The following is a 27,960-nucleotide window of genomic DNA, read 5'->3' as shown; positions in this document are numbered from 1 at the left end:
CTTAGCACATGTGTCGTGTGCTGAGGTGAATGCAGCATGCCTGCGAAATCAATCGACGGATTGCGATGTTAAGGCGCGTTGCGGCACTTGCTGCAGCGAATGATTATTCGATGGCACTAATGTCCCATACAGTATGAAACTTCCTTGCCGGATCGACACTTGTACTCAGGACCTTTGCCTTCCAAAGGCAAGTACTCTACCAACTGAGATAACCATGCACGACTCATGGCCCTTCCTCACAGCCTTACTTCTGCCTGTACCTCGTCTCCTATCTTCCAAACTTCACAGAAGCTCTCCTGCGAAAAAAAGCTCTTCTGCGAAACTTGGAAGATTAGCACTCCTGGGAGAAAGGATACTGCAGACACATGTCTTAGCCACAGCCTGGGGGATGTTTCCAGAATGAAATTTTCACTCTGCAGTGGAATGTGTGCTTATATGAAACTTTCTGGTAGATTAAAAATGTATGCCAGACCGAGACTCGAACTCAGGAAATTTGTCCTTGAGTATTCTACCAACAGTGCTACCCAAGCACGACTCCAGACCCTTCCTCACAGCTTTACTTCCGCCAGTACATCGTGTCCTACCTTCCAGTCTTCATAGAAGCTCTCCTGCAGAACTTGTAGCAGCAGCACTCTTGGAAGAAAGGATATTGTGGAAACATTGCTTAGCCACTTGTGGGATGTTTCCAGAATGAAATTTCCACTCTGCAGCGATGTGTGTGCTCATATGAAACATCCTGGCAAATTACAACGGTGTACTGAACTGAGACTCGAACTCAGGATCTTTTCCTTTTGCAGGCAATCTTCCACAAGCAAGTACCCTACCGAGTGACTTACCTAAGCACGACTAATGACCTGCCCTCTTAGCTTTACTTACGCCAGTATTTCGTCTCCTACCTTCCAAACATCACGCAGGCTGTCCTGAAAAACTTGCAAGACTAGTACTCCTGGAAGAAATATATTCGGAAAACATGGCTTAGCCACAAAGTGAGGGTGATTCTAGAATGATATTTTCACTCTGCAGCGGATTCTTCGCTGATATGGAACGTCCTGGTAGATTAAAATTGCGCGCTGGGTCGAGACTCGAGCTTAGGAGCTTTCCTGTTCAGGGGCACATCCTCTACAGACTGAGCTACCAAAGCCCGTCTCATGAGCCTTCACCTAAGCTATACTTGCGTCAGTACCTCGTCTCCTACCTTCCAAACATCACAAAAAGCCTCCTGCGAAATTTGCAAGACAAGCAGTCCTGGAAGAAAAGATATCGTGGACATGTGACTAACCACAGGATGTTTCCAGGATGAAATTTTCTCTCTGTGGATGAGAATCTAGCGGATTTTTTTCCTTTTTGGGGACATTTAAAATCCTTTGTGTATTCAATTCTCGTGGTCAGTGTCGATATTCTGGGAAGCATATCATAAATGAATTTGACCAAATGTGGAACACATGAGGAGTTTTCCAAAATGGACAGCAAAGTATGAAACGCAGGCTCAGCTGCCGCACAGAAGCAGTGGGTCGTCACTTGGAACAATTTCTGTAAACCAAACTGTTTTTAGTAAATGGGTCATTTTTTGCCATGAATGATAAGCTCTTTCATATTTATAAATGTTTTTCGTAAATGTATTATTTTTGCGGCATCAGTAATATATTCAATCATAGCTCCTTAGCAAAACTAGGGATTCTCGGACCGATGTTTGTATGACCTTTTTGTAAAATTTTTATGTCACGAATAAATCCTTAATATTTCTTACATGTCTTCATATACCTTGTATATTGTGAAATGTTTCTATGCTCTTTGCCGTTAAGTGTGAATCACGGAACAAAGCCACCGTGTTGTTAAAAATCTACGAACAGTATCCATAGTATTTACAAAATTTTGGAAGACTGACAATGGCAGAAAGAAGGTCGCTTCTCCTGCGTCGGATCGTTTTAATTCTGTGCCGGTTGTTCTTGGTTCAAACAAAGTCTCAGACTCCATAGATGTACCTATCAAAATGTCTTGGCAATGGCGAGTGGTGGGAGGAAAGACGAATGGTGGAAGATGTGTACAAGATAGTGCAGAAGATGGAAAAAGGAAATGCGTGTTATAGGAAATGAGTTTGTTACCATGCTATACATCAGTTTGAGGGGATGGGATAGATGTTCTTAACAGTGAAGAATTTAAAAGTTGACAAAGCCTCACGATTTAGAAATGCCGGAAAATGCTACATCGTCGGAGTCCTTCAACCAGGATGATCCCCGCTATAGAATTACAATGCCACAGCAAATGGCAGCGTCGTGTACGGGAGCATTGTTGACATCTCTTGTAGGTGAGATTCAAACTCTTTTTGGTGTCTTCTCCAGGAATGATTACGTAATCATGTTGATGAACATGGTGCGTGCATGCAAGGTATGATGTTGATACTTGATTTGTTTACCTTTCAGTGACGCCATTTGATGTGGTGAAGACGAGATTACAAACACAACAGAAGAGACTACTGTCAAATAAATGCTACTTATACTGTAATGGCCTTATGGATCATTTATGTCCGTGTGTCAGCAACGCAAATGGTTCCCAGATACCAATACGAATGCCTACGCCGAGCACACATTTCAGTGGAACAGTGGTGAGTGTAGTTGTGTTTATATCCCATGAATCTTAGTTTGCAGAACTGAGTAAGTCGTGGATAAATGTAAATGATGTACGTGTATGAATGCACATTGTACTATATGTATAGTTACGGAACGGTGATGTTATATATTTGGTAATAACTGTACGAATATACGAATGGCTTCCACTAGTATTTTGCGTCGTTGCATCTCCGCTGATTTCGTCTCCATGTTTAATTTCATTGGACTTATTCGTTTCATGAACTGGAGTATTAACTGAAATCATGACAAGTGCTTGGTTATTTTCCAATTTGTTTTAAGAATTTCTGTGAACGTTTTATCTAACAATCTCGATAACAGGTCTGTTTAACACACTATTAAGCTTACAGTAGTTATCTCAAGACTTGAAGTGGGATCTGACAAGTTGTTGGATATGTTTAGACCTGTGCACTGGACTCTCTCTGTATTATTTTGTAACCCTAGGTAGTCTTTGTCTGGATAGTATATAGATCTAACCTAATAATCCTGCAAAGAAGATGCAATTCTCATAAAATTTTGTTACCAGAAATTGTTCTTGTTTGATGTGCCTGGTGTGTGTGTGTGTGTGTGTGTGTGTGTGTGTGTGTGTGTTGTTGTTATTGGATGTCCCTCGTCCTCAGAAATCTTGGCTGTTGTGATAGACTGATCTATAGCATAACCTCAGTTCAGGTGTTGATTTCGTTGTGAGTTGAGAAATCCAACAAATGTGAATGCCAAATAAAGGTTCACTCATTGTCACAACTTCAGCTACAAAGTAAATTCAGAAAATTTACATTATGTAGTGGGTAAATATCTGATGAGTATTTTGATGCATATGCTGTACATATATCACACACAAAATAAGGAAAATTGAAGGAGGAGAGGGGCAGTGTGGCTCTCTTGTGCCATCCTCTTCATTACAAAGTAGCATTTACACCCAGCTTCCAGAATTATTTGTTGGATATATTCCGATCTCTGTTTTTTCCCATCAGGTTTTGTTCTCTGTGGATCCGTATATAGTACCATGGAAGTTACTCGTCAATATCTCGACGCATGTCCTATTGTAATGTCCAGATTCCCAATTGTTTCCCATATATTGCTTTCCTCATTGCTTCAGTTGACGACCTCCACAACTATTAGCCCATCAGCTACTTAATTTTCGGCACACTTCTGTAATATGTCTCAAACACTTTGATTCTCTTATTTTTTATTTTTTCACTATTTGTGACCCACTTTGATACAGTTTTGTGGCCCAGAAGTATGTTCTCAGAAGTTTATTGAATTAAAGTCCTGTGTTTGCTACATTAAACTTCCTGTAGTCAAAAATGCCTTCTTTGCCTGTGCTAATATTCATATGTCTACCTTACTTTATCCATCATGCGTTATTGTGCTTCTAAGGTAACAGTATTCTTCACTTCAGCTACTACATAATCCCAAATTTTTATGCAAAATTTGTTATAAATCTTGTTTGTGGCATTCCTCAATACCTTCGTCTTTTGGTTTACTTACAGTCTATATTCTGTGGTCATTAGACTGTCCAGTTCATTCAAGAGATACGTTAATTCCTTCCCACTTCCACCGAGGATTGCAATATAACCGGCAAATCTTATCGTTGGTGTCCATTAATCGTGAATTTCAGTCTCACCTCTTTTTCGCATGGGCCTTGTGTTCCATAGATCCCATTGAGACAGGGAAGCTTCAGGGATGTGGAACAAGTTCACTCACACATTAATAAAAAGCAAGCAAATCATAGAAACATAGATTGTAAAGTGAGCAAACAGTAAACTGCCATACTGCTTATTGGTGATAAAGTTTATGATAATTTTCTTTTTTCAAATAAATTGTAAAGAAAACTATTAGTCTACTTAAAAAAATAGAGAAGCAGAAGCTGCTGCCTTATTAGTTACACTGCAGCACTACCGTCAGCTTGTTAGTTGATTTCAGTGTCATAAAAAAAAAAAAAAAAAAAAAAAAAAAAGCTTCAACAAAATCTCAGCCAGAAGAGCTTAGGCCCCCAGTGATGTCCAAGGAAGGAAGATAAGGGTGTAATATTCCATCAAGGGATGGAGCACAAGCTCGCCCTGTTTCAAAGGCGGGGAAGGAAATCGGCTGTGCTCTTTCAAAGGAATTATCCTGCCTTGTGCCTTCAGTGATATATGAAAGTTGCAGAAACCCTAGATCTGGATGGCCGAAAACGTGTTTGATTTGTTGTCCTCTTGAATGTGGATATAATGTGCTGATCACTCTGCTACCTTGTTTGGTGGCAGTGTTGATGCTTGTCTTTTATTGCCTTCTTGATATTGTTGTGCAGGTTGAGAACTTTCTTCCGGGTATTCAAATTGTTATTTGTCAGCCCCCTCCCCAGGTGTTCCACAGATCTAAATATGTATCTTGTTCTACATACAGGATTTGGATGCCAGTTCTGCTGCAGTTTTCTAGAGTTTTCCAAGATATCTACATCTATCAACATCTACATCCATACTCCGCAAGCCACTTGACGATGTGTGGTGGAGGGTACCCTGAGTACCTCTATCGGTTCTCCCTTTTATTTCAGTCTCGTATTGTTCGTGGAAAGGAGGATTGTCGGTATGCTTCTGTGTGGGCTCTAATCTCTCTGATTTTATCCTCATGGTCTCTTCGCGAGATATACGTAGGAGGGAGCAATATACTGCTTGACTCTTCAGTGAAGGTATGTTCTCGAAACTTCAACAGAAGCCCGTACCGAGCTACTGAGCGTCTCTCCTGCAGAGTCTTCCACTGGAGTTTATCTGTCATCTCCGTAACGCTTTCGCGATTACTAAATGATCCTGTAACGAAGCGCACTGCTCTCCGTTGGATATTCTCTATCTCTTCTATCAACCCTAATCTCAGTCTGGCATCTGCTTTACCGACGATCAAATTTATATGATCATTCCATTTTAAATCACTCCTAATGCGTACTCCCAGATAATTTACGGAATTAACTGCTTCCAGTTGCTGTCTTGCTATTTTGTAGCTACATGGTAAGGGAACTATCTTTCTGTGTATTCGCAGCACATTACACTTGTCTACATTGAGATTCAATTGCCATTCCCTGCACCATGCGTCAATTCGCTGCAGATCCTCCTGCATTTCAGTACAATTTTCCATTGTTACAACCTCTCGATACACCACATCGTCATCCGCAAAAAGCCTCAGTGAACTTCCGATGTCATTCACAAGGTCATTTATGTATATTGTGAATAGCAACAGTCCTATGACACTCCCCTGCGGCACACCTGAAATCACTCTTACTTCGGAAGACTCCTTTCCATTGAGAATGACGTGCTGCATTCTGTTATCTAGGAACTCTTCAATCCAATCACACAGTTGGTCTGATAGTCCATATGCTCTTACTTTGTTCATTAAACGACTGTGGGGAACTGTATCGAACGCCTTGCGGAAGTCGAGAAACACGGCATCTACCTGTGAACCCGTGTCTATGGTCCTCTGAGTCTCGTGGACGAATAGCGCGAGCTGGGTTTCACACGACCGTCTTTTTCGAAATCCATGCTGATTCCTACAGAGTAGATTTCTAGTCTCCAGAAAAGTCATTATACTCAAACATAATATGTGTTCCAAAATCCTACAACTGACAGGGGCAGCATATGTTCTTTTGGGCACAATGTGGTCTCTCCGCTGCAGTTCTGCATGTGCCGTTGTCCTACTTTCCAAACTTTGCAGATACACTGGTGAAATGTGAGAGTGCAGCAAACAGATTTAGTTCCAGAAATTTTACTGAGTTTGATATGATGATTTTGTCCAGAATATGACAGGTGGGGACTACAGTGAGTCGGCGCAGTGGTTAGCACACTGGACTCGCATTCGGGAGGACGACGGTTCAATCCCGTCTCCAGCCATCCTGATTTAGGTTTTCTGTGATTTCCCTAAATCGTTTCAGGCAAATGCCGGGATGGTTCCTTTGAAAAGGCATGGCCGATTTCCTTCCCAATCCTTCCCTAAACCGAGCTTGCGCTCCGTCTCTAATGACCTTGTTGTCGACGGGACGTTAAACACTAACAACCACCACCACTACAGTGAGTCAGCCAAAAGCCAAATATCTGATAGTTAGTTCTGACATTATGTTTGAAGTACACATAGATTCCAGAACTGTTATGAAGCAGGTAGAAAAATAAAAGTATTTAATAGTGATAAAACTGGTGTGGGTAATACAGATATAAAATATAGAGTACAACAAGGCAGAAGTTTCTTGCGGGACAAGAATGTTTCCAACAACTGTATGAAGAGAGTGGGTAGACTTATTGTTTAATCTGCACTATGCTACGGATTTTAAATGCTGGCCACAAAAAGACCTGTTGCTTTGCGAATGGATTATTTGTAAAGGAGTAACAGAATGGTGAGAAAAGGAAGAAACTAATTAAGGAAGATCTGCGATGATGACAAATGATTCAAAAGGTAATTGTTGAACTGGTACAGACATTTCTCAAGAATATCAGACCATCAGTGATCAAAGAAAATTTTTGCATAGAAAGCACCTGGCAGATGAAAACTTGGCAGACCATGGCATTTTCAAAGAGAGTGTGTGGACGAGGTGAATTCGAAATTGATTTGTTGACTGCAGGTTCCTTGGTTTTGGCTGTGTTAGGTATCGATCTTCTGCCCAATAGTGACATGAAAATGGAATCGAACGCATTTTTCACCCTTATCTTGAGTGGCTACCTTAACCACTACAGTGATCTGTGTGCATGCTTTGTGGGCCGACCCAAACTTTTGTATGTTGCACTGTCTACATCCTTATGTCTTAGTCAACTAAATTTGCCACCTGGTGCACACAATATTACTTCAATACCTGCAACAAGGAGAGTAAGACAATGAGGAATCAAGACCTAAGTTGAAACTCCCTGGCAGATTAAAACAGTGTGCCAGACTGAGACACTCTTCAGAACCTCTGCGTTTCTCAGGCAAGTGCTCTACTGACTGAGCTACCCAAGCACAGCTCACGACCTGTCCTCACAGCTTTACTTCAGCTGGTATCTTGTTTCCTACCTTTCGAACTTCAAGGAAGTTCTCCTGTGAAACTTGGAAGACTAGCACTCTTGGAAGAACGGGTATTGTATAGACATGGCTTAGCTACAACTTGGAGGATGTTTCCAGAATGTAATTTTCACTCTGCAGTGGAGTGTGCGCTGATATGAAACCTCGTGGCAGATTAAAACTGTGTGTCGGACTGAGACTTGAACACAGGACCTAGCAAGAGCGCTCCTGTGAAGTGTGGAAGGTAGGAGACGAGTTACAATTGGAAGTGAAGTTGTGAGGATGGGTCGTGAGTCTTGCTTGTGTAGCTCAGTCAGTAGAACATTTGCCCGCGAAAGGGAAAGGTTCTGAGTTCGAGTTTCAGTCCGCTACACTGTTTTAATCTGTCAGAAAGTTTCATATCAGCGCACACTGCGCTACAGAATGAAAATTTCATTGTGAGACCAAAGTTATCATGTGCTCACCTTGACTTTTAGCACTTGCATGCATGTCGGAAAGAAGAAACACTTAATGATCCACAGCTGTATGAAATAATTCCTTGACATCAACTGATATAGTCCATATCAATTCAGGCAGGCTAGGAAAAAATTTTACCTTCATAGTCTCAGATGTTATTCAATTTAGCATATGTTGAAGTGAAGGACTAAGTAAGGAACACACAATTTTTTTGTTTTCTCCAAAAAAACCTTCTGCTCTGAGATACAGCCCATCGAAGATGATACAGCGCAAACCATTTTGAAGATGTGAATTTTGGTAAAAATTTTAAAATGTTGTATCTCTGGAACAGTTCTAGATATTTCGTTGTTTTTTTTATTTGAAAGAAAATTGCCTTATGGTTACAAAAAAATCCTCCTTTTGGGCTTACCTATCAATGTTTTTACTATAGTGTTCTGAACTTTTTAATAATTTATGGGTTTTTTCAGAAATGCCAATCCATAAATTTTTTCTGTTGATTAGTATCATGTAGTTCTAACATCCCTGAAAAGGGGAGCTTCCACTTTTAGCTTGAACAGGTTTTATAAACAAATGAATTTTTTGCCATACATCAAACCTTTTTTGTTACACACACTATCACATAACAGGTTCATAAAAATCAAATTCTTGCTGTATTTAACATAATTTTAATTTTGAAATATGAGTAAGAGACTCATTTTTCATGCATTTTAAATGGTTCCAAAGTGTATGTGAAAGGTCCAAAGACATAAAGTTTTCAATTTATACAACTTCTGTGCACTCTGTTTTGTACTGAAATTAGCCAGTCAATGAACTAAAAATGTGGTCCACTGCTTCAGTATCTTCCTTTGATAGAGTGATGCCTTCCTGTTGAACCAATAGGAACTGCACTTCAATCTTCAAAACATTGTGAACAGGAAGTGAGCACTGATGGCGTTGTTGCTGTCCTTCAGCTGGAAGCCTATATCCTGCAGCTGGTCCATGTGGTAGCATTAAGTTCACTACAATTTCATTTAACTCATAATTGGTGTCTGTAATCTCTACAATCGACCAGTGACACACACACACACACACACACACACACACACACACACACACACACACACACAACAAACATCCCCTTCTCAGGTTGTGAATCTGAATATTACCCTGCTGTTTCTGAGGTGTTGGCCAAATGAAAGAAATTAATTCTTTCTTGCTTGCAATATGAGTTCGCCCATCACTTTGTTTGGACAAAAGAATGAGGGCTGTTGATGTGTAAGATTTCACAACACTGGTAAAATCCTCAGCATTCTGAATCACAGCTGTGTCTGGCCTGGAAAGATTGTTTTGTAGCATGGTGCTTCAGCAGACCTCCTACTCCATCACAAGGCCCCTTCCCGTTTCCAGTATCACTGTATACGCAGTCAGTTGGCACAAGTGACGTACTCAAAATCAAATAGCTTGTAACGATTTTTAAAATGACTAGCAGCAGCATCAGAAATAATGATCATCTTCTCTGCCCCTGTTTGCAGTTGAAGAATTTTGCGCATTGCTAGCAAAACGTGTGCTGAGTCATGTCATGTGTCATCACTTATAACTGGCAGCGGAGTGTGCGCTGATATGAAACTTCCTGGCAGGTTAAAACTGTGTGCCGGACCGAGACTCGAACTTGGTAGAGCACTTGCCCGCGAAAGGCAAAGGTCCCGAGTTCGGTCCGGCACACAGTTTTAATCTGCCAGGAAGCTTCAATAGAAGGACCGATGACCTTTGAAGCCTGGTCCCTTCAACCCCACAAAACAACCAAAGACAATAGAAATAAACATTGTATCAAAGAAATTAGTAAGAAGCAACTTCAGTGAAGATCTACATTACCCTTGAAAGTTAAAAAAGATATTTTAAAATAAAACCTGTCCAACTTAAAAGTAATCACTACATGGTTCTAATCAACAGAAAAAATCTAACTCTTCTGTAAATCATAAAAAAAATTCAAAAGGTAAAAGAACTATGACATATGTCCAAACAGAGGATACTATTGTAATTATAAACCAATTATCTTTCAAATAAAAAACTTGTAACAAAATATCTAGAACTGCTACAAAGATACAGCATTTTTTAAAAATTCCAAAATTTGCATCTTCAAAATGGTGTTTGCAGTGTCATCTTTGGAGGCCTGTATCTTGGGGCAGGAATTTTTTTTGGAGAAAACAAAAGATGTGTGTTTCTTACTTACTCCCAAGACTATGAGGGTAACCCCCCTCCCCGAAGTGATACAGATTATGCCAGTTACATTAGGTGTAGATCTACTACCCAATTGCGTCATATGACTGAAATTCAAGTAATGTAGACATGTTTTGATTGGAAGTTTGAGTTGATCTGGGGAGCGTGCACGGATAGCTGTGACTGCTTGCAAAAAGTAGCAAATCTAGGATCAAGTCCCAGTCCTGGACAGTCATGTCTCACTATTGAGTAGTAGATCTATTCCTAACACAGCTGATGTCCAAAAGTTCAGTCATTGAATCAATGAACAATAATTTCGCACAGCTGTATATTATCAGTTGCCTGTTTTTTTTTTTTTTTTTTTTTTTTTTTTTTTCAGACACGCATGTAAGAAATAAGGACATGTTGTCGTGCGCATGAGGCTGACACCCAAATACAAAGCCTCAGCGGAGGACAGGAGGAATACAGCAAAATGATGATCCTCGTATTAATTAATCCAGTATAATAAAAGCAATAAATAATTAGTTTCTCGAATAATGACGCCGGTCTCTCGACACTGTCCCTCACAGGACGCGTTCGTGAAGATCGTGCGGACGGAGGGTGTGACGTCACTGTGGAGCGGCCTGAGCCCCACACTGGTGCTGGCGGTGCCACTGACGGTGATTTACTTCACGTCGTACGAACAACTGCGGCTGCTGATCCGTGACCGGCACGGTGGTGTGCAGCCTGTGTGGGGACCACTGGTGGCGGGTGCCGTGGCGCGCACGTGGTCCGTGTCTGTCGTCAGCCCACTGGAGCTGGTGCGCACCAAGATGCAGTCGCGCCGCCTCTCCTACCTCGGTGAGTTGTAGGGACACCTCCCTCCGCAACTGGAGGAACTGAATGTCAGACGAGCAGTCGCTCACAGTCGGTGGATAGCTCGTTCCGTCCGCTCGGTAGTAAATCGGGTTCCGAACTGACGGAACGAGTTTTACACTAGTGCCCAGTCTAACACCTACAAAGAACTGCTTATCTGACGTTTCTGCAGCCCCTCCTGACACCCCAGCGTATACAGCATAGTGTTTGGCACTCAGACTGCCGTTTACTGTCTGCTCCGGACTGATGTTCTCAAGGAAAGGGTGACTTGACAGATGTGACACCACCTAGGTGTCCACCTACTGACTTGTCTCTTACTCTACTTTGATTAAAATTACAACTTTACCATGAAATTGCTGTTTTTTGTTGGACAGCAAACCTCATTTCTGTGAATTTGTTTGCTCGATCTTTCCTAATTGTCTCGAGAATAAATGTCAGAACCTCAATAATTTTAAGATGACATTGAAAGAAAATACTTTTTACTTAGCTTCGTTTGAGTGTCCATTACAACTTGTTTCCATTGTTGCACAGTGTTTTCAGTGAGATGATTCTGCATGCCAAATGGATTTCAGAGTTCAAATTTTACAATATACAGTACTAAATGAGTGCAATAGGCCATTTGTTTTCACTTTTCCACATTTTATTAATAATCTTTGCTAATTAATACCAATCAACATTAGTTCAGAATACAGAATGGCTTTCAGCTGTAGTGGAGGGTGGCGGCAGTTGTAGTGTTTCCTTTCCTCGAGGTTCTGCCGTGAAAATATAAAATCTGATTGGGTTTCGAATTTTGATGGAATAAGTTACGGATAAGGCGGACTTCGTGTTATCGATTGAGATAGTGCTGTAATTTGACCGTGCGTGGCAGACCAGGTCGGCAACACTACAATAAGCGACTGTAAGGAAATAGCATCAGAAATAAATTGAAATTTACCTATAAGTCTGTTAGGAACGTACTATTAATTATAATATAGTCTTCGTGGCTGTCTTCTTAATTTTCTTGTAGGATGACCTGTTTTCATTGTTCTCCGTCTGTTGAAAATTTCTTTAAGTTGTCACTGTCAGGATTAATTCTTAAATTTGACGATAACCATTTCGAGTGACTATTGAAATAACTTTGTTTCGTAATATAGTTTTAATTTCCACTTAAAAGCATATTTAACACAGCGCCGAAAAATAAATGTCTTTCGTATGAAGACAAGGGAGAGAGAGAGTAATCAGATCGTTGTTAAAAACAAACACCTACCGAAAAAAAGATCAAAATTATTTTATATAAATCGGTCGCTAGCGCATCGCTCTTCTGCATGCGCGATCGTAAGTCATATCTTTGTATTGGCGGAGGCACGGTAGTCAAATTACCGTTACAATGCCTCCTCTACTGACACGCTCCCCAAGCGAGCGTGGCACAGAGGGAAACATTCCACGTGGCAAAAATATATCTAGAAACAAAGATGATGTGACTTACCAAACGAAAGCGCTGGCATGTCGACAGACACACAAACAAATAGAAACATACACACAAAATTCAAGATTTCGCAACCAACGGTTGCTTCGTCAGGAAAGAGGGAAGGAGAGGGAAAGACGAAAGGATCTGGGTTTTAAGGGAGAGGGTAAGGAGTCATTCCAATCCCAGGAGCGGAAAGACTTACCTTAGGGGGAAAAAGGGACAATTATACACTTGCACGCACACACACACACACACATCCATCCGCACATACAGACACAAGCAGAAATTTGAAAAGGCAAAGAGTTTGGCCAGAGACATCAGTCGAGGCGGAAGTACAGAGGCAAAGATGTTGTTGAATGACAGGTGAGGTATGAGCAGCGGCAACTTGAAATTAGCGGAGGTTGAGGCCTGGTGGGTAACGAGAAGAGAGGATGTACTGAAGGGCAAGTTCCCATTTCCGGAGTTCTGACAGGTTGGTGTTAGTGGGAAGTATCCAGATAACCCAGGCGGGGTAACGCTGTGCCAAGATGTGCTGGCCGTGCACCGAGGCATGTTTAGCCACAGGGTGATCCTCATTACCAACAAACACTGTCTGCCTGTGTCCATTCATGCGAATGGACAGTTTGTTGCTGGTCATTCCCACATAGAAAGCTTCACAGTGTAGGCAGGTCAGTTGGTAAATCACGTGGGTGCTTTCACACATGGCTCTGCCTTTGAACGTGTACACCTTCCGGGTTACAGGACTGGAGTAGGTGGTGGTGGGAGGGTGCATGGGACAGGTTTTACACCGGGGGCGGTTACAAGGGTAGGAGCCAGAGGGTAGGGAAGGTGGTTTGGGGATTTCGTAGGGATGAACTAAGAGGTTACGAAGGTTAGGTGGACGGCGGAAGGCACTCTTGGTGGAGTGGGGAGGATTTCATGAAGGATGGATCTCATTTCAGGGCAGGATTTGAGGAAGTCGTATCCCTGCTGGAGAGCCACATAAAGAATCTGATCCAGTCCAGGGAAGTATCCTGTCACAAGTGGGGCACTTTTGGGGTTCTTCTGTGAGAGGTTCTGGGTTTGAGGGGATGAGGAAGTGGCTCTGGTTATTTGCTTCTGTATCAAGTCGGGAGGGTAGTTGTTCCGTCCTCCATCACAGCGGGAGCCACCTCCTTCCTCAAAATCACCCTCTCCAAACCTTCCAGGAATTTCTCACTTCCAGCCTTGCCCCTCTATCTTTCTTGAAAAACCTTATTCCTACTCCCAACATCACCACACCAGGTTTTGAATTTTGATGGAATAAGTTACGGATAAGGTGGACTTCATAATATTGATTGAGATAGTGCTGTAATTTGACCGTGCATGGCAGACCGGGTCGGCGACACTACAATAAGCAACTGTAAGGAAATGACATCAGAAATAAGTTGAAATTTACTTTATAAGTCTGTTAGGAACGTACTATTAATTACAATATAGTCTTCGTGGCTGTCTTCTTAATTTTCTTGTAGGATGACCTGTTTTCATTGTTCTCCGTCTATTGAAATTTTCTTTAAGTTGTCACTGTCAGGATTAATTCTTAAATTTGGCAATAACCATTTCGAATAACTATTGAAATAACTTCATTTTGTAATATAGTTTTAATTTCCACTTAAAAGCATATTTAACACACCGCCGAAAAATAAATGTCTTTCGTATGAAGACAAGGGGGGGAGAGAGAGAGAGAGAGAGTGATCACACCTACGCAAAAAAAAAGAAATCAAAATTATTTATATAAATCGGTCGCTGGCGCATCGCTCTTCTGCATGCGCGATCATAAATCATATCTTTGTATTGGCGGAGGTGCGGTAGTGAAAGTACAGTTACACAGTATATGTTGGGGTCTGCTTAACTACAATTTCTAATTGAGGCTGATCTCAACATAAAGTTGTTCTCCTCCTGCCTTCTATACTGAATTTGCAAGTAAGTTATCCCCTCTTGTAACTATAGTCTATTGTAGATTCCTTTAAAAAAAAAACCATACCCAGTTCTTGGAAAAAAAACTCAGGTCACACCCATTTACAAGAAGGGTAGTTGAAGTGATCCACAAAACTACTATCCAATATCCTTGACATCGATTTGTTGTAGAATATTAGAACGTATTCTGAGCTCAAATGTAATGATCTGTCTTTGCAATGCCAACCAACACGGATTTCGAAAATGTCGATTATGTGAAACCCGACACTCACTTATCTCACATGAAGTACTGAAAACTTTGGATCAGGGCAATCAGGTAGATGTTGTATTTCTTGATTTCCAAAAAGGACTTCTCAATACTGCACCTATGCTTATTGTCAAAAGTGCAATCATATAGGGTATGAAATGAAATTTGTGACTGGAATGAGGATTTTTTGGTAGGGAGGATGCAACACGTTAACTTGTATGGAGAATCGTCGTCAAATGTAGCTATAACTTTGGGATGTGCCCCAGGGAAGTGTATTGGGATCATTGCTGTTAATGTTGTATATTAATTACCTTGAAGACAATATTAATAGTAAAATCAGGTTTTTTGCAGAGGATTCAGTTAGCTGTAATGAAATACTATCTGAAAAAGCTGCATAAATATCTAGTTGGGTCTTGATAAGATTTCAAAGTGTTGCAGAGATTGACAGCTTTCTTTAAATGTTCAGAAATGTGGAATTTTGCATTTCACTAAATGAAAAAAAAAATCCTATGCCTATAACATTAATGAGTTACTGCTGTAATCAGCCAGCTCATACAAATACCTGGATGTAACATTTTATAGGGATATGAAGTGGAATGATCACATAGGATGAGTCATGGGTAAAGCGGGTGGTAGACTTCAGTTTATTGATAGAATACTGGGGAAATGTATTCAATCAGCAAACGAGTTGGTGTGAAAGCCACTCATGCAAACAGTTCTGGAATGTTGCTCTCATGGGTGGGACCATAGATAGGACTAACAGGGGATACTGAATGTACACAGAGAAGGGCAGCACAAATGGTCACAGGTTTGTTTAATCTGTGGCAGTGTGTCACAGAGATACTGAAGGAACAGAACTGGAAGACTCCTGAAGATAGATGTAAACTATCCTGAGAAAAGCCTATTAAGTGTTTCAAGAACACACTTTCAATTCTTACTCTTTGACTATACAACTAATCCCTGCGCATTGCTCATGTAGGGATTGTGAAGATAAGATTAGAATAATTACTGCATACACAGAGCCATTCCACTATCTACCATGCACCTCACGGTGCAGAATGTAGGTGTAGTTGGTTGTTGTTCTGTCATGGGCTTTCTGATGATTGTACTTGTGTAATAAATTGTATTTGAAATATTAATGGATTGCATTGTTACAAGACTGGTGTATATTGTGTTATTTGCTAGGCAATGAGAATTTCATTACAACTTCTTACAACTACTTTTCTGGTGGATGGTGAACAAGTCTGAGGATTAAAGAGCTGTCACACAAGAGCTGCAATACGTGACGAGCGTCGCCGAGGTGCACATTTGTCTGTGTGTGAAGATAGGTACTAATCGAGCACATCGGAATGTTCGCAGAGATCGGGGAGGCTCTGAAGACTCTGTACCTGACCCGTGGGGTGATGGGCTTCTGGCGCGGCCTGGGCTCCACACTGCTTCGTGATGTCCCCTTCTCAGGTACGGCTCGCTCTGACCCGCTCGTTTCTGCCGTTGCTCTGTTCGTGTCTGCAGTCCTCAGTACTCACTCTCCTCTTCTCCCGTCTGTCTGCAGCACTGTATTGGCTGAATTATGAGGCACTCAAGAGCAAGTTCGGTCCGCCGACACCGTCCGTCAGCTTCTCTTTCTTTGCCGGCGCCGTGGCGGGCTCGGTAAGTCGGATATCCTTATGCCTTCAACGTTATTGAACGGTTTTTATTTGGTCTGTGTGGTATTTAATTTTGTTAAGAAATTTGCCTTTGGGTTGGTGGGTTGTAGGTGACAGTGTCTAGTCGCTGTTGTACCTCGTAAGTGGAACAAGTCGGGACTCGATACTCATTACAAGCGCTCTCTCTCTCTCTCTCTCTCTCTCTCTCTCTCTCTCTCTCTCTCAGATAGTGTGAATCCCACTCAGTAAGTAGAGATGGAGAATGGAGATACAAGATGTGTTGTGAGATGTGTTTGTGAAGCTGATTCTCTTCATAGCCTAGTCGGATTGTTTTTCACAAAATGCCCTGTATTTTCTATGAAGCTCTAAAGAACAACCACTTCAGCTGTTTGCAGTTCTGAGAATAGCTCCTAGGTGTCAGAAGAAATGAGTAGCCAGATGTTGAACGTGGTTTCTTGAACAAAAGGCTATCATTGCTGATTTATCTTTGATTCCTTCTGAGATAAATGTTGATAGTTACTAAAATGATATATCCAATACCGTGCGGTATCAGTAACACATACTACTGACATGAGGGGGAGTACTTTGAAAAAAAAAAAAAAAAAAAACCCCACGCACGTAAGTTGTTGTTGACTTTCATTAACAACATTCTTTTTAAAGAGATACTGATGTATATGTAGGGTCCCAGAACCTGAAACATCTTTGAACACTTATTTGTTGTGTGAGTCTGTGTGACTTAAATTTTGTGGATTAGGTTTAGTTGAAAATTTAAAATACTTACAGCGTCTGATTGAAAAATATTGTTTTTAATGAATTTTTCTGAGGTTTAGAATATAATGCACAGTATACTTACAGAAGGTGGGCACACAGAATCTGCTCCTCGCCTCCCACAACACCGACCACCACCACCACCACCACCACTACCACCACCACCACCACTACCACCACCACCATTGCTATTGCCAGGGTTAAACTAAACTTGACAATATCTCTAATGGTCAGCATATAATAATTACGGTACATATGCATCCCATTAAACAAGCAAGATTGCTTAACAACCGAGTAACATCAGGACTGTGGGTACGCCTCCCTCAGGTGTATTTTAAGCAATGGAAACTGCCGGTCAGAATATCGACAATGTAGGAATAGATACATTTGCTACTTACTGTAAAGATGACATATCAAGCCCGCCATTGTGGCCTTGCGGTTCTAGGCGCTTCAGCCCGAAACCGTGCTGCTGCTAAGGTCGCAGGTTTGAATCCTGCCTCGGACATGGATGTATGTGATGTCCTTAGGTTAGTTAGGTTTAAGTAGTTCTAAGTCTAGAGGACTGATGACCTCAGATGTTAAGTGCTCAGAGCCATTTCGACATATTAAGTTGCAGACAGGCACAATAAATACACTTACACGTAAGTTTTTGGTCAAAGTCTTCATCAGAAAAAGAAAGAAGAACATGCACAAGTCTTTCACACAAGCAAACATACTTCACCCACACACGATCACCAGATCTGGCAGCTCGGACCAGAATGCGACTGTCACGTGGAATGGAAGTGGCAGTCTGGTGGCGACAGGGAAGGGGAAGGGACAGGGGCAGCAGTGTACGGGTGGGGGAGAGGGGAACACTGTCTGGCAAAATGTGCAGCGTCTGGAGGTTGTGTGGAAGGGAGGTGCGGAAAAGGAGAGGAGCAGGGAAAGATGGGAGGGTGCACTGGCAGAAGGCGGCAAACGGAGATGGGGAAGACGAGGATGGGACGGAGGTGATGAAAACGGAGGGATATGGAAGCTATTGCGCGGAGGGCATGAGCACAGTACGTTATAGTAGGGTGAGGCCGAGATAATTGTAGGAGCGGAGACTGTGTTATACGGATGACTCCCGTGTGTGCAGCTCAGGAAAGCTGGCGGTGGAGGGGTGGATCCGGATGGCTACGGTAGTGCGGCGGCGATCGAAATCCGGCACATTATATACGTGTGCACGGTGTGCCGTGGGGTGTTACTTTGCTCTCGGCTATTTATCCTGTTGGACAGCTGATTGGTAGTCGTACCAATACAAAAAGCTGTGCAGGTACTGCAGCAGTACGTGTTACACATGTCGTATGTCTCGTACCGGCCTGAGGAGGTTAGAGTACACGGTGATGGGGGTGGTTCATCTATAGCTACAACACTACTCTGCAATTCCTAATTATGTGCTTGGCAGATGGTTATCGTATATATTTACTGTACGTACATATTGTACAAGCAAGTGTCCCTAATGACCAAATGTCATCAGGACTCTGAGTATGCCTCCCTTAGTTGCATATTGCGTGATGAAATACGTATGTCCATATGTGATGAAATGCACACAAGTTTGGGACCCCATAATGTACTGTGGCATGAATTATACGATCTGTCACTACAAAATCTTATACGTATTTCACTATACGTGGATACGTGTATTTCATCACGTAATATTGAGATGAAATGTTGCCCAGTGTAAACTGGTATTGCCTCCGAATTTTGAATTACAGTACCTTAACAATACTGATCTCATTACTCTTGATTTTCTTGTTCTGGTAAACCGTATAGTCTTAAGATGGAGGTCTTTTCTCCTTTACAGTCTGCTGGAAATGAGATGAGTGCTTATCTGTTTCTTCAACTAACAACTGAATCATAAAAAGAGTGCTTCATCTCGTATGTAAACATATTGTACCACCAGCTACAATAGACAGTGTTGTTTGTAATTCAGATGTCTTTTTGTTAATGTCCACTTTCTCCTGACAAGACTCCATGTTTAGATTAGCGTTTGTTGTCTACTTTAGTACCTAAGTCAGCAACAGAGTGCCTAATCCAGCACCTAACTCATTACTTAAACGTGTCTTAATTGTCTTGATCTCTGATTGTACAGCCCGGACCTCTGGGCTACATTCTTGGACACTGGCAGGAAGCTGGTGTGACATGCCTGCCAAACTGTGTTGTTCACCAAAGGTGGCGGGTGGAGCTGATGTTATGGTAGGCTAATGAACTGTAGACGGAACTGCAGCCGCTTCCCGTAAGGTAGCTGAATCAGTGTTGCTGTTGTTGAATCTTCCGAGCAGCAATCTCTGATCTTGTGACTTGTGGACCTATAATAAATTGTCTTTGATGGAATATTGTTGACAGTTTTCATAACGAATAGTGAACATAATAATTCTTTGTAAATTTGTTCAAATGCAGTGTGGAGACTAGTTCATGCACTGCTGTGATTTCTGTCGTTGGCCTGATTGGTTTTGACAGCAATGATGTATTCCAGATTCCTTTTAAATTATGTAATAATTTTCTTCACAGCACAGAAATATTTCATACTCTGCACTTTGGTCGTGAGGATGAGTGTAATGTCGCTTGACATGTACCTGATGTTGAATTTAAAGTTACAATAAAATGTAAATGCCGCACTAGTAGCTCCTAATTTTTCTCATTCTGCTAAACTTTATAATCTTCTGATAGTGGACTGCTACTCCTCTGCAGTTTGTGCTGAAAATTAGTGCTCATCTGTTTCTCCAACTGTTGTTGTTGTTGTTGTTGTTGTTGTTGTTGTTGTTGTCTTCAGTCCAGAGTCTGGTTTGATGCAGCTCTCCATACTACTCTATCCTGTGCAAGCTTCTTCATCTCCGAGTACTTACCGCAACCTACATCCATCTGAATCTGCTTAGTGTATTCATCTCTTGGTATCCCTCTATGATTTTTACTCTCCACGCTGCCCTCCAATACTAAATTGAGGTCCCTTGATGCCTCAGAACATGTCCTACTAACTGATGCCTTCTTCTAATCAGGTTGAGCCACAAATTTCTCTTCTCTCCAATTCTATTCATTACCTCCTCATTAGTTAGGTGATTGACCCATCTAATCTTTAGCATTCTTCTGTAGTACCACATTTCGAAAGCTTCTATTCTCTTCTTGTCTAAACTATTTATTGTCCATGTTTCACTTCCATATGTGGCTATACTCCATACAAATACTTTCAGAAAAGACTTCCTGGCACTTAAATCTATACTCGATGTTAACAAATTTCTCTTCTTCAGAAATGCTTTCCTTGCCATTGCCAGTCTACATTTTATATCCTCTCTACTTCGACCATCATCAGTTATTTTGCTCCCCAAATAGCAAAACTCATCTACTACTTTAAGTGTCTCATTTCCTATCTCTGACAGAATTAAAATGTCAACGGCAAATGTCAAAGTTTTTATTTCTTCTCCATGGATTTTAATTCCTACTCTGAATTTTTCTTTTGTTACCTTTACTGCTTGCTCAATATACAGATTGAGTAACATCGGGGATAGGCTACAACCCTGTCTCACTCCCTTCCAACATTTCTACAGAAACCAAACTGATCTTCCCTGAGGTCGGCTTCTACTAGTTTTTCCATTCATCTCTAAAGAATTCGCGTTAGTATTTTCCTGCTGTGACTTATTAAACTGCTAGTTTGGTAATTTTCACATGTCAACACCTGCTTTCTTTGGGATTGGAATTATTATATTCTTCTTGAAGTCTGAGGGTATTTCGCCTGTCTCATACATCCTGCTTACCAGATGGTAGAGTTTTGTCAGGGCTGGCTCTCCCAAGGCCGTCAGTAGTTCCAATGGAATGTTGTCTACTCCCAGGGCCTTGTTTTGACTTAGGTCTTTCAGTGCTCTGTCAAACTCTTCACGCAGTATCATATCTCCCATTTCATCTTCATCTGCGTCCTCTTCCATTTCCATAATATTGCCCTCAAGTACATCACCCTTGTATAGACCCCCTATATACTCCTTCCATCTTTCTGCTTTCCCTTCTTTGCTTAGAACTGGGTTTACATCTAAGCTCCTGATATTCATTCAAGTGGTTCTTTTTTCTCCAAAGGTCTCTTTAATTTTCCTGTTGGCAGTATCTATCTTACCCCTAATGATATATGCCTCTATATCCTCACATTTGTACTTACTCCAATTCTCTTGGTGCCTTACAATCATTGCAGAATCTGTACCCAACTGAGGAGATGGTCCAGCTGATATATGACCAACTGTACTCCTGCTGGGTGCCTGGTCATGTAGGAATATGGGGCAATGAACAGGCCGATCGGGCTGCCAAGGAGGCCTGCAGAGAGCAGGATGTGATCTAGTGTCCTATTCCCTTGCAGTCTGTTATTTCTGCACTCCACAAGAAGTGCACAGAGTTGTGGGAGGAAGAATGGCTGGCGGTGACGGCCAATAAACTGTGGTTGGTGAAGTAAGCAACTCGGCCGTGGCGTTCCTCCTGCCGGTTGCTCAGGCGAGAAGTAGTAACGCTCACGCATCTTCGGATTGGGCACTGTCGTCTCACACATAGCTTTCTATTATGGCGGCAGGATCCCCGTTTTGTGATGCTTGTGGTGTGCACATTTCTGTCCAGCACATTTTTACAGACTGCATTTTATACTGCGATGAAAGGGCAGAAGCACAAGTTGATGGGGATCAGCCCTGTGTTTTAGCTAATGATGAGACGGGTGTGTCTAGGGTTTTAAAGTTTTGTGATGTGTCTGGACTCTGGCCTAAACTTTTAGGCTGGAGGTTTTAGTGTATTGCAAAGTGGCTGGCTCCTCCCTTTTTTCCTTGTGGTCAGCCAGCCACTTCCATCTGCTATATTGTTTTAGCTCCCTCTACCCCTTTCTTACTGTGTTGTCCGTGTTTTACTGCTGACTTCATGCTTCGTCCCACGCTTCAGTGTGGGTAGGCACATATTTTTCCAAGCTTGTTACCTGTGTTTTATGTTCTGTTTTATTGTATTGTTCTGAGTATTTTCTTGACACCCGTCTCAATCTGTTACTGAACTGGCACTGAAGACTTTGCCGTCGTGCGCCCATACAACCCTCTCCATCCATCCCTCCATCCATCCATCCCTCAGTAATGGTGTATTCCCTGACCTTTTGAAAATTACTGAAATTATACCAGTGCATAAAAAGGGATTAAAAACTGACACTGAAAACTACTGGCCAATATCATTAACCTCAGAACTAGGCAAATTGTTAGAGGGTAATACTAAATCAAATTGAATCATATTTCACCAAACACAATCTGTTAAACAATCTACAACATGGATTTAGAAAAGGGAGATCTACTACAACAGCAGTAGCATCTTTTATACATGAAATATTAAATAAGCTGGACAAAAGTGACAAGGTAATAGACACTTTCCTAGATATGAGGAAAGCCTTTAATACTGTGAATCGTACCATTCTTCTGTGTAAGCTAGAAGAGTACGGGTTGAGGGGACTAGCCTTGAAATTACTTACCTCCTATTTGAAAGACAGGAAACAGTGTGTAAAGCTAACTTATAAAAATAATGAGCAGCTCCTAACAACTAAATCAACCTTCAGGACACTTCCACGTGGCGTGCATCAAGGAAGCATACTAGGGCCTTTTCTGTACCTTGTATATGTAAATAACTTATTTGAACCCCAAAATTGCACAGTTGTAAGCAATGCCGATGACATATCCTTCATCAGCTGTGGCAGTGATATGCAGTCTGCAGCTAACAGTACCGAGATCAGTTTCAATACTCTGTCCGCATACCTTACAGCAAACAAGCTTCTTGTAAGTAAAGACAAAACGGTAATAATTAAGTTCATCCTCAGTTATAATGCTGCCATAACTGATACTGTATTTACATCCCCATTGGGTCTTGCATATGCAAATTCACATAAATTTTTTGGGCATTGTTGTTGATGAACACTTATCATGGAAAGAACATGTTCATAATATTTGCAAGAAAATCAGTAGAAATGTGTATCTACTGAAACGGGTGTCAGCCTTCGTGGACCATGATACTTTAAGGCAAATATCTTTTGGGTTGATTCATCTGCACCTTCAGTATGGTATTGAGATATGGGGTGGGGCATCAGCGGTTCATATAGATAGACTTTTTAGATTACAAAGAAAGGCAGTAAGAATGGTAGCCAAGGTAAAGAAGAGAGAGCCTTGTAGAGACATCTTTAGAAAATATAAAATTCTTACAGTGTACTCCACGTATATACTGCAGTCAGTCTTGTTCGTGAAACAAAATCCTGAATTTAATATGACAAACAGTAATGTACACAACTATGATACACGGGGGGAAAATTTTCATAGAATTGTGACCAATAAAAAGGCAATGGACCACAGTCCACATAGAATGGGAGCAATTTTCTACAATGCACTACCCTGTGAACTCAAGAAAGCAAATCTAAATATGCTAAAGAGTAGATTGAAGCAATTATTAATAGAGAAGTGTTGTTACTCTATAGAGGACTTTAAGTTGTAGTGCCATCTTGAAAAACAGTGACAGACAATGTCTCCGATCTATCAGTGGTATGAAAGAATGTAATTATACACTGTATTATGTGTACTGTACTATTATAAATAGAAGCTAAATTGTGTTACACTATAGAGGAATCTACTTGTAGTGCCCTTTTGAAAAATAGTGTGTACAGACGTGTGTCTGATCCATATGATGTTATGAAAGAATGTAAATATTTTACTGTATATGTGTAATGTAAGCTAAATTTTCCCGACAATGTCCGAAAACTTTTCGTTATATGCACAGAAAATAAATAAATAAATAGTTATACGCTGTGCAAAATTCTACCATATGGCTTCCTCCTTCATTCATTACCCCCATTCCATATTCATTTACTACTTTTCCTTCTCTTCCTTTTCCTACTATCAAATTCCAGTCACCCATGACTATTAAACTTTCGTCTCCCTTCACTATCTGAATAATTTCTTTTAACTCATCATACATTTCATCAATCTCTTCATCATCTGTGGAGCTAGTTGGCATATAAACTTGTGCTACTGTGGTAGGCGTGGGCTTCGTGTCTATCTTTGCTACAATAATGCATTTACTATGCTGTTGTTAGGAACTTACCTGCACTCCTATTTTTTTTTTATTCATTATTAAACCAACTCCTGCAGTACCCCTATTTGATTTTGTAATTATAATCTTGTATTCACCTGGCCAGAAGTCGTGTTTCTCCTGCCACCGAACTTCACTGATTCCCACTATATCTAACATTAACCTAGCCATTTCCCTTTTTAAATTTTCTAACCTGCCTGCCCGATTAAGGGATCTGACATTCCACGCTCTGATATGTAGGACGCCAGTTTTCTTTCTCCTGATAACGATGTCCTCCTGTGTAGTCCCCACCTGGATATCCAAATGGGGGACTATTATACCTCCAGAATATTTTACCCGAGAGGACACCATCATCATTTAACCATACAGTAAAGCTGCATGCCCTCGGGAAAAATGACAGCTGTAGTTTCCCCTTGCTTTCAGCCGTTCGCAGTACCAGCACAGCAAGGCCGTTTTGATTAGTGTTACAATGCCAGATCAGTCAATCATCCAGAGTGTTGCCCCTGCAACTACTGAAAAGGCTGCTGCCTCTCTTCTGCGTCTACATGTACATGGATACTCTGCAAATTACATTTAAGTGCCTGGCAGAGGTTGATTTGTAAGTTCATAGTATTTTTCCAAATGGGCAACAAAGCCTTCGTCGGAGAGAAGAGAGAGTGCACGCGCAGGCGCGCACGCGCGCGCGCGCGCCCACACACACACACACACACACACACACACACACACACACACACACACACACACACACGACTGCAGTCTCTGGATGCGGAGAAGTATGGCATTCTACTTCACTATTTACAATAGTCTGCCAGTGTTGGAGTATTTTTTTGATTCTGCAGCTGTGGAAATTGTGTGGCTCTGAGACAAATAACTCGTTGAGGCTCATTACGGGTCCATTTTCATCGGGAAAACAAGTTCCTTCAAGGTTGTTTGATACAGAGCAGAAAAGATGAAAGTCTGAGGGCACAAGATAGGGCGAATAAGGTGACTGCGGAATAGCTTCCCAGCCAACTTCTGTGTAGTGCTTTTTGTCAGTGTAGCAATATGTGGTTGGGAGTTATCACGGATTAGCATCACTTCACAAAGTCTTCCTGGTCATTCTTCTCGGATTAAGTCTGCGTGGCATCTCAGTTGTTGACAATAAATGTCAGTAGTGATGGTTACACCTCAGGCAGCAGTTGGTAGTACATCACACCATTGCTGCTCCACCAGGAGTATAACATTAATGTAGGTTGATTCTTACAAAGAAGAAGACAGCAACCAGCCACTATTAATATTGCTTTTTATTTAAGTAAATAGCACTGTAACCGGTTTCGAACTGACAAGTTCATCATCAGATGGCTGTTCACATGATTTGCAAGATACACTTTACATAATTGTCAGTTTTCGATTTTTATTCTTCCACTGTGGCGAAATATTCTTGGTGTGTTGGTGCCATCGAAATCTTTGTGTCAGCTTTACATGTGGCAAATACTTGTTTGTGTGTGTGTGTGTGTGTGTGTGTGTGTGTGTGTGTGTGTGGCGCTTTGCACGATATGGTGATTTGAAAATTATATAAGTGCTGCGTATATTTTGGAATGTTTGAAAAATACAATCCTGCAATTTCGCAACAAAATCGTGCGGAATTTTTAATGGCACCAACACACCAAGAATATTTCGGCACAGTGGAAGAATAAAATTCGAGGACTGATGATTCTGTAAAGTGTATCTTGCAAATCATGTGAACAGCTGTCTGATGATGAACTTGTCAGTTTGAAACCGGTTATTTACTTAAATAAAGAGCAATATGAATAGCGGCTGGTTGCTGTCTTCTTCTTTTTAAGAATCAACCTTCATTAATTGTACACAGCCATGGTCTCACTATGTCAGTTTTAGACAAAATAGCAGTATAACATTATCTTTTGTGTATGCACAAAGGTCTTTGTGTGGGGAGTTGCTGCTTTGTTTGGGCTCAACCATTCCTTTCTTTTCCTTACGTTAGCATTTCTTGTCACCAGTAAGGATACAGCATAGGAATGATCAGTGTTGTTCAGGAGCCAATTGTTGACAAGCAAGCATAGATGTGCATGTGATCACTGATGATATTTATGATTTTGTCTTAGACCATGCAGACCTGTACTGCCTATGTTTGAACCATCCCCATTGTACGCAAATGTCACACCATAGTGGAATGTTCACAGTTCATCACGTTTGCCAATTCTCAAGTACACTGAAGTGGATCATTGTGGATTAATGTGTTTAAATGAACTTCATCTCAATCCTGTAGATCTTACTGAATGTAGAGTTTCATTAATGTCAAAACAATCCTCCTTAAAACAGAAAAATCATTTTCCTTGCCATGCTCTGTCAAATGGCATTAAGCCCATATATGGTGCAAATGTTTCTAGCTACCTCCACTGCTATCACACCTCTATTAAACTCAAACAGAAGAATATGTTGGAAATGTTCAGATTTCTCCCCTTGATTCCATTTTCTAGTGTCCACAACTCCACTCGCTATCTCCAGATGACAAAATGATAATATGTAAACTCAGATAGCTACAGGGAAATACAAATAAATATTACATTTGATAAATAAAGCCGTAACAGCTGGAATACCAGTGTGCGAAACAAAAACACTGTAAACCTGTGCACCAACCTAATATAAAAAAATTTGGGGCATTATCCGAATAAAATGCCGTATACTGATTTGGTTTTTTAATGGTACTGGACAGGTACCAAGTGCGTCTTTTCTATGTCAGTGTTTAATTAATTCAGTTGATTTCTAGCTATTTCAGTGCTACTCCTTCCCACCTCACTTACTCACGTACTGCCATCGTGTGCCCTGATTTTCCTCAGCTCGAAAGATATCGGTGTGATGTCAGTTCACAAGTTGCATTTGTGAAGCACCTCCTAATGACAGTCAGCGTGATATTTTATGGTTTATTATTGTGGTTTAAGGGTAAGAGCCAGATCTGGGGGAATTTACAAAGCATTTGTGGATAAGAGTGAATGGGAAGGCTTAGGACAAGGATTGGTCACAGACTAAGTATACAAGCGAAGGAAAGATTATGGACAATAGGCAAAGGGTAAATTGAGTTTTATACCGAATTATTGTACACTAGGTATATAGTATAAGAATGTGATTAAAAATGTTATTTTCACTGCTTTGGCAACAGCCATATTTTTTAGCAAATAGAATTACCGCTCTACCTACGTAACTCTTAAGTAGTGCACTGTCACCTCTTGCTGTACTGGTCTTTACTATTGTATTGTTGCACTGTGTGAGTTTACAGAAGGCCAGTTATGTGCCAGTTACTTTGATTTGTGTTGGGATTTCTCCCTTGTACTGGGAAGTGCTCCTTTCAATGTCAAATACCAGAAAACCAATCTGTGTATAATGTCTCGGGGTATTAGGATGACTTGCTAATCTCTCTGTGTCATCCCACTATCTGATATTCCCCAACCTCTCCTTCTTTCATTGCTGAGGCAGAAACTAACAATACCAAAAGCTGGGAATAATTTCTCACTTTCAGATATGTCTTTGGGCAATACTCGAATATCACTCCTTGATAATAAACACCAGCCAGCCATTCTCTCTTTTTGTAATTTTGGAGGATACCTTAATGCCTTTCTGAGCTGATTTTGTGTGCTTCGTGCAAATTCAGGTATCTTTATCTATTTTGCATCACAGTGTATTAGGCATTTGTATAACACTTACTGTAGA

General features: G+C 41.1%; 1 protein-coding gene across 2 annotated transcripts in view; it reads left to right on the top strand.

Moving 5' to 3' along the window:
- The first annotated feature begins 1,986 nt into the window (after positions 1-1,986).
- LOC124552468 (solute carrier family 25 member 40-like) overlaps positions 1,987-27,960 on the top strand; it is an 84,643-nt gene continuing 58,669 nt past the window's right edge. For both annotated transcript variants that reach the window (XM_047126743.1, XM_047126742.1), the window contains exons 1-5: positions 1,987-2,305; positions 2,421-2,602; positions 10,838-11,108; positions 16,112-16,210; positions 16,305-16,402. In XM_047126743.1, the coding sequence (XP_046982699.1) occupies positions 2,188-2,305; positions 2,421-2,602; positions 10,838-11,108; positions 16,112-16,210; positions 16,305-16,402 (768 nt within the window). In that variant the 5' untranslated portion in view covers positions 1,987-2,187. The remainder of the gene's footprint in view (positions 2,306-2,420; positions 2,603-10,837; positions 11,109-16,111; positions 16,211-16,304; positions 16,403-27,960) is intronic.

Source organism: Schistocerca americana, chromosome 10 (assembly GCF_021461395.2).
Source record: "Schistocerca americana isolate TAMUIC-IGC-003095 chromosome 10, iqSchAmer2.1, whole genome shotgun sequence".
Classification (NCBI taxonomy): domain Eukaryota; kingdom Metazoa; phylum Arthropoda; class Insecta; order Orthoptera; family Acrididae; genus Schistocerca; species Schistocerca americana.
Note: the sequence above shows the minus strand (reverse complement) of the source record. Positions and strands in the feature narration are given on the sequence as shown.